The sequence below is a fragment of the Ursus maritimus genome, unplaced genomic scaffold, assembly GCF_017311325.1.
Source record: "Ursus maritimus isolate PB19 unplaced genomic scaffold, ASM1731132v1 scaffold_36, whole genome shotgun sequence".
NCBI lineage: Eukaryota > Metazoa > Chordata > Mammalia > Carnivora > Ursidae > Ursus > Ursus maritimus.
In genome coordinates, this window is record NW_024426230.1 from 13,890,158 (window position 1) to 13,896,972 (window position 6,815).

Below are 6,815 nucleotides of genomic sequence, written 5' to 3' on the forward strand. Positions count from 1 at the left end.
TTTCTTTAAAAAAAAATTTTTTTTTTTTTTTTTTTTTTTTTTTTTTAGTTTCATCTCATTCCCATGTCATACCTTCGTGGCCACCTCATTTCTGAGATCCTTCATTTCTGATTTATTTTTTCTTAAATTCAATTGCTCCCTTAGCAATTTTTTTCTAGTTCATTTTGAAATGTCATGTTATAATTTTTATCTGCGTTGTAGCAATACCTTTTTATCTGGTGAGTTTTTATTATCTTTCCAAAAATTAAGCTATTTTTTTTCATCCTTGTTTTTACAACGAGGGCAGGCAAATTACTTTTGTGTTACTCACGTTTGGATGAGATAGATTTTTTCCTTGACTAGTAGCAGAGATTCTTATGGGAAGCAGGGTGATAAGCCACAGTAACTTGCCAAGTTGTGCTCCTTTTGATGCTATGACAAAGGACTTTACAAGATGTCCTCTCTAGCCCGGCTGGTCTGGGAAGGCTTCTACCTACCACAAGCTTTGTGTTTCTCAGAACTTTTCACAACCCTTGCCTTCTAAGACGACGTACTCATTTTAAGAAGTTGTTTTTATTGCTTGCATTTTCTGAGACCTGTAACCTCTGTGTTCTCTTGGCCACCTAATACTGCCACCGTATCCCTTAATAAAATGATCACTGGGTCATCTTTATGTACCAAGAGGCTATGGTTCTTGTCTTTATTTTTCTGGAAAAGTTGAGCAAATATTTCCTTATACCACTTAGCTCTTCATTCCTTCCATCTCCGTATATCTATGATACCTGCCATGTATGAGGCATTAATAATACCCCGAGGAATGCAAAGCTAAACAAGATAAGAAGGGTTTTTTTCTGATGGAATCTACTTTTATTGGTGGTAGAAATGAAAATAAACAAGAAAACATTAGTAGTGATGAACATCGAAGACAGTCTCACGTAAGCATTATTCTATCAGTCTGAGCATATGTGTGGGACTACATGAGATCGAGATTGCCTGGATAGGTGGTATAGGTGGAGAGAAGGGGTTTAAGGAGCAAGGTCTGGGGTAACACCAATGTTTAAGACTGAAGCAGAGAGGAGATGCCAGAGAGTAGACTGAGAAGAGAGCATCTAGCCAGGATGATGGGAAGAAAAGCAGGAGAGTATGATAATACCTTGCGAATAATGTGCTTTAAGAAGGGAAAAGTGTCTTGTGTCAAATGCTGCTGGGAGAGGTCAAGGAAGAGGAGGTTGGAGGAAGTCACTGATGATTTTGGCAAGAACAGTGCTGTGGCAGCGGTGAGACAGAAACTTAAATAGGTAAGGGTTGTGGAGGAAGTGTGAGGTGAAGAATTAGAGCAGTTAACTGGTTCAGGAAGTTCTGTGAAGAGAAGTAGTGAAATGAGAAGTAGAGAAATGAGGTGGAGTGGGGTAAGGAGTTCTTTTTATTTTGTAAATATGAAGGATAGTGATTCATGCTCCTACGTTAATAAAAAATGTAGTAGAAAAGACAAAATTTGGGGCAGGAGAAAGTGGCAGGGATAAGTAGGATCAAAATCTTTGAGAACTGGGGGTAAGTTTGGAAGTTTCTGGGTTGGCCTTTGAAGGGAGCAGAACACACTATCGATTATGTCATGAGGGAAGGCAGAGAGCGGGGGCACAGTTGCATGCAGACAGGCAGATTTTGAGAAGTAGGCATTTCTACTTACTGATTATATTTTCTCTATGGAATACGAGTATCAGTTATCAGTTGAGAGTGGGGTGGACTCTTGAAAAGGGGGACAGGGTGGCTAGGAGCCCTGAGAAGAAAAGAGAAAATGTGAAATAACTGTTAGAGAGAGTAGCAGGGTGAGCATACTAGGGAAGTGTAGTAGGATTACCAGACAACATTAAGCTCTCATTTTAGGCTCATGGTTATGACATCAGCGGCAACATATCTTTCTCTTCCTCACTTCTTTCATCCATTAGTCATCTAATCCTGTCAGTTTTGCTTCTTAATTTTTTTCTCAGATGTGTGCCCTCCATTCTGTCCTACTGTCATTGTCTTGAGTTAGCTCTTATTCTTTCCCAGCTTAGATCATGCCTCCAGGCAGCCAGCGCTGTGATGAGTTTAGTTGACCTCAGCAGGGGAGCTAAATGCTGGGACAGAGAATAATCTAGAACAATTCTGTAAGGCATGAATGGGATTGTTGCAGGTCAGACCTCAGTGGACAGTTGGCAGGCTAATGTTTTCCCAGGTGGACAGGCCAGGGTCAATGGCCTTAAACTTCATGAATCTTAGACCACCTCTGGTTGGGTCCTAGCAATGTTTCCCCGTGTTGTGGAGTTAGTTAATGAGATAAAGACAAATAAAATGCCCAGGTCAATTTTCTGTTCCCATAAATGTTTAAGATCCACACGAGAGGGAGACTCTCACCTTTTAAACTTGTCTTTAATAACTCCATGGGTATCATGTATAAAACTGGTTAGATTTAAAGTGTATTTGAACTTTGATTTTCTTTTTTTTTCTTTTTCTTTTTTTCTTTTTTTAGTGTGGTTCTATTTCCCTGGAATTTGGGAACATATTAATTGGGCAAATATTTCATCTAAAATGTGTTCTGTCGGGGCGCCTGGGTGGCACAGCGGTTAAGCATCTGCCTTCGGCTCAGGGCGTGATCCTGGCGTTCTGGGATCGAGCCCCACATCAGGCTCCTCTGCTATGAGCCTGCTTCTTCATCTCCCACTCCCCCTGCTTGTGTTCCCTCTCTCGCTGGCTGTCTCTCTCTCTGTCGAATAAATAAATAAAATCTTTAAAAAAAAAATAAATAAAATAAAATGTGTTCTGTCCTCTGTCTTGATATATACTGGTTGCTTGGGCTTCCCAGTGCACACCCCCTCCAGAGTTAAGAAGACTTTGCAAGGAGTTATGCAGCTATGCTATATTTTTGTATGCTCGAGGCCTCTTTGTGGAGAAAATGGCTTTTGTCCCCTGCTCCCCTACCTCCTCAACCTTTGTTTCTCACTGTTCTGGAAGGAAGATTTAGGGGCAGGAAGAAGGGTCCCTCAATAGATCAAATAATTTCTAGAGGGTTCAAATTTATATATGTTCTGGCTTCTTTTATCATTAGTTAGTGACTTAATAATTGTAAATCACTTTTGGATGAGCTGTGTGCATGCATCATGAACTAGGGGTGACTTTAAAAAAATAACTGGATCTGCTTTTTAATTAATTACAGATATTAGGACATTAGACCAATTGTTAAAAAACGAAGGCCATCATTTTAGTAGGAGTCTTGGGCCTTAATTGTTTCAGAGCCATTACTCCTATACTTCAAGTTACTTCTTTAAACGTATAGGCTTTTATTTTCTAAGCAATGTATTTTGGAAGCTATAATAGAAAGTTACATTGCTCACAGTTAGACACATTATTTTGTGTTACTGAATTCTTTTATCTTAGCTGAGATAGGCATTTGCTCCTACCTGATTGAAGTCATGTTTTTGTGATGTAGAATAGTGTGGCCTTTATTGATCATTTACTGGTTAATTAAAATGAAGCCTAAATTACTTTTTGAAGAAAGTCTTGGCCCTGCTTGGAGTCATTTCCTTGCCTCATTTCTGATGATTGTGAGTCCAGCCTTCTGTTCGGGAGTGAATTCTCTTTAAGCTCTTCACAGAAGGATGTCAGTTCTGCCACCATCTTAACAGATCCTTCTACCACACTTAGCTGCCACATAGAATAGTTCCATCCAAAAATGAGACGGGTTACACAATCTTGATTAATTGCCTCTTGAAAGTCAAAGGCAGCAAAATTCACGGAGAATTGCCTTAGGGCTATGTTGTCTCTCCATTTGTAGACACCGGGAAGAAATGATACATCAATAATAATTGAGTTGAAATAAATCGATATTTTGAATATATATGGATATTTTGTACATACTTTACCTATTAACCTCACTTAATCCTAAAAGCAACACTGGAAGAAGAGTTCTATTTGTTACTTCCATTTTACAGAGAGGAAAACTGGGGACAAAAAGAACTTAAGTTACTCACCCAAAGACATGGAGATAACAGGTGGAAGAGCCAGGATTTGAACCGAGAAATCTGGCTCCATGGGTTGGGCTCTTGGCCACTGGGCTACCAGTGTTCCATTTCACTCATGATGGAAGTGAATTGAAGTCAAATCCCTGGGAAACATAGAGAAAAACAGTTCAGTGACAGAGACAGAGAAAATGACCAGAGAGGTAAGAGAAAAACCAGAGAGACTCTCTTTCCTGAGGACAGAGAATTTATAAAGGAAGGAGAGATCAAGAGTGTCCATGCCCCAGAAATGTCCTGTGGCAAAAGAACTAGAAAATGTCCGTTGTGCTTGAGGACATAAGAAGCCTTAGCAAGAGCAGAACTCACAAAATAAGGGGAGATGGATAGAAGCAAGATTGTAGTATGTTGGGAAAAACTGAGTGGTAAAAAATTGGAAAACAACCAGTACTGTTAAAAATGACTTTTCCTTTAAGTGAAGTAAGTTTTAAAGTAGGAGCCAAATTTTTAGTCATCACGGAATTAGAGAAGGGATTCCTATCTTGAGTAGTAGGATATCTAATCAGCATCTGAAGCTCTTTGTGGTGAAAGACCATTTAAAAAACTTTCTAACTTATTATTCATCAATATGTTGCTAAAACAATATAAACAAGTTACTAGAAATATGCTCTTGTGCTGGAATGTCGTAGCCACGTCCAAGTGCTCTACAAGTTACTAATGATTTACTCTAAGTTTCTGTACTTTAATCTCTTTATAGAGCTGTAGTTAATGATTTCTCGGGCTAAGACCCCCAAACCAGTCTACAGACCACACTTCGAAGGGTTCTTTTCAGCTCGATGATTAGTAGAGAGTAATCTGGAGTCTTTCTTCTTCTTGACAAGTTGATTTTTCCCCTCTCTCTTCCTTCTTCATAACTTTCATAGTATCACTAAGTTTTTATCCCTTTTTGGTATGGTTTAGAATCTTATTTGGAAAATTCATTTAACTTTTTAGCTCTTAGAGACTCCGCTTTTATGTGAAGAATGTTAATTTTCTAACGTATTTTATCTTGTTGTGACCTTCTTTTCTAATTTATATTTTACCTTTTTTCTGGTGCTGTATAAGGATGGGGGATTTAAGGGGTAAGTAGTGGAGCCTTTCACCTCAGGAAGGAGTAGTATTGTATCACTGACATCCTTGAGATTTGCCAACACATGGTGATAACAAAAAGCAAACTGACTTTTGGCTGGTTTTATTATTGTCTTTTACACTGTCCACAGACAATGCACTTCTTTTTCAACTCTACCTGGGATGCCGTGCTGCCACTGCCCCCTTGGCTTGCCCATGTCCTTATTTTAAATTAAGAGCAAAAGTGCTTCAGATTGCTATACAGCTGCCAATTAAAATATATTCAAATTATCATCGTCTTCACCCTTTCCAGGCCAGTGACTACTTCTCGAAGGCTTTAAAGTTTGATCCAGAAAATGAATGTGCTACCATGAATCGAGCTATTGCAAATACAATATTAAAGAAATACAAAGAAGCAAAAGAAGATTTTGCACATGTGGTTGAAAGCTGTCCCTTCTGGGCTGCAGTATATTTTAACAGAGCTCACTTCCACTGTTGTTTAAAGCAATATGGATTAGCTGAGGAAGACCTAAGTAAAGGTATTTTTGTTTTATAATTTTGGGGTAAAATCACAGTATGTTTGTTTTTAGACAATAAAAAGAAGGAAATCATCAGGTCTATCTGTCTAGGTAAGCTTACCTAAGAATTAATTTTTTTTTAAAGATTTTATTTATTTATTTGACACAGAGAGAGGCAGCCGGCGAGAGAGAGAACACAAGCAGGGGAAGAGGGAGAGGAAGAAGCAGGCTCCCAGCAGAGCAGGGAGCCCGATGCGGGGCTCGATCCCAGAGCCCCTGTCTCCCTGAGCCGAAGGCAGACGCTTAAGGACTGAGCCACCCAGGCGCCCCTGAATTAATGTTTTTTATATATCATATCTTTAATGCCATCAGTATAGATTCCTTTATGGAATAACTTAAAGCGTGGATAAGCTGAGATACAGAAAATCACTAGGGAATCCAGACAAAAACAATGCCAGCCTTTCAAGGAAAGACACTGTACTGTGTTCCTCAAGTTAGTTTTCTTAGAAAGACTTAATATTTTTAATTTTACTAAATAATTTCTTACATTTGAAGAAAATGCTTTCAAATAAGCAATGCTGCAGTGCTTATAAAATTTTCATTTTTAAAGCATGAGACTGTTTTCCAGTGTTATCATAAAACATATCATGAAATGTTTTTCTTTTACAGCCCTGTCTTTGAAGCCTGATGACGCTCTAGTCTATAAGCTTAGAGCAGAAGTCCGCGGTAAAATCGGTCTCGTCGAGGAAGCTGTGGCTGACTACGTTCAAGCGCTCAACCTTCAAGACTCTGCCTCGGTGGTATGATTACAGGGACCATGGTTTCTGCAGCAGTCCACACAGCTCTTCTTCCAGAAATCGAAACTTATTTGTTGTTTAAAGGGTTGCACTATCTTCATTATTGCATTCATTATGTTTTCTTATCTATATAACCCTTTAACTCATTTAAAAAATATACTTATATATTAATTCTAAAACTTCCAGGTCATTTTCTGCATATTTGAAAAAACTAAAAATAATTTCTTCTTAGGGCGCAGCATTTAAATGGCAATGTTTCTTATGGAATGTTAACATTTAAAATATTTTCTTTAAAGTCAAATAATTCCTTTTGAAATAATATAATCTTCATGATTATAGAAAAAGTGTCATTGACCTTTCATCAATACCTCCTCAAAATGTATTCAACAGTATCCAGGTCTAAAAAAAATTAACACAGAGCT

The 6,815-nt window shown here is 38.4% G+C and overlaps 1 protein-coding gene across 1 annotated transcript in view; it reads left to right on the forward strand.

Moving 5' to 3' along the window:
• The window catches only part of TTC6 (tetratricopeptide repeat domain 6), a 44,402-nt gene extending 37,888 nt beyond the window's left edge, over positions 1-6,514 (forward strand). Inside the window, exons 10-11 of the mRNA XM_040620849.1 lie at positions 5,392-5,617; positions 6,266-6,514. Of these exons, the coding sequence (XP_040476783.1) occupies positions 5,392-5,617; positions 6,266-6,402 (363 nt within the window). The 3' untranslated portion in view covers positions 6,403-6,514. The remainder of the gene's footprint in view (positions 1-5,391; positions 5,618-6,265) is intronic.
• The last annotated feature ends 301 nt before the right edge of the window (positions 6,515-6,815 follow it).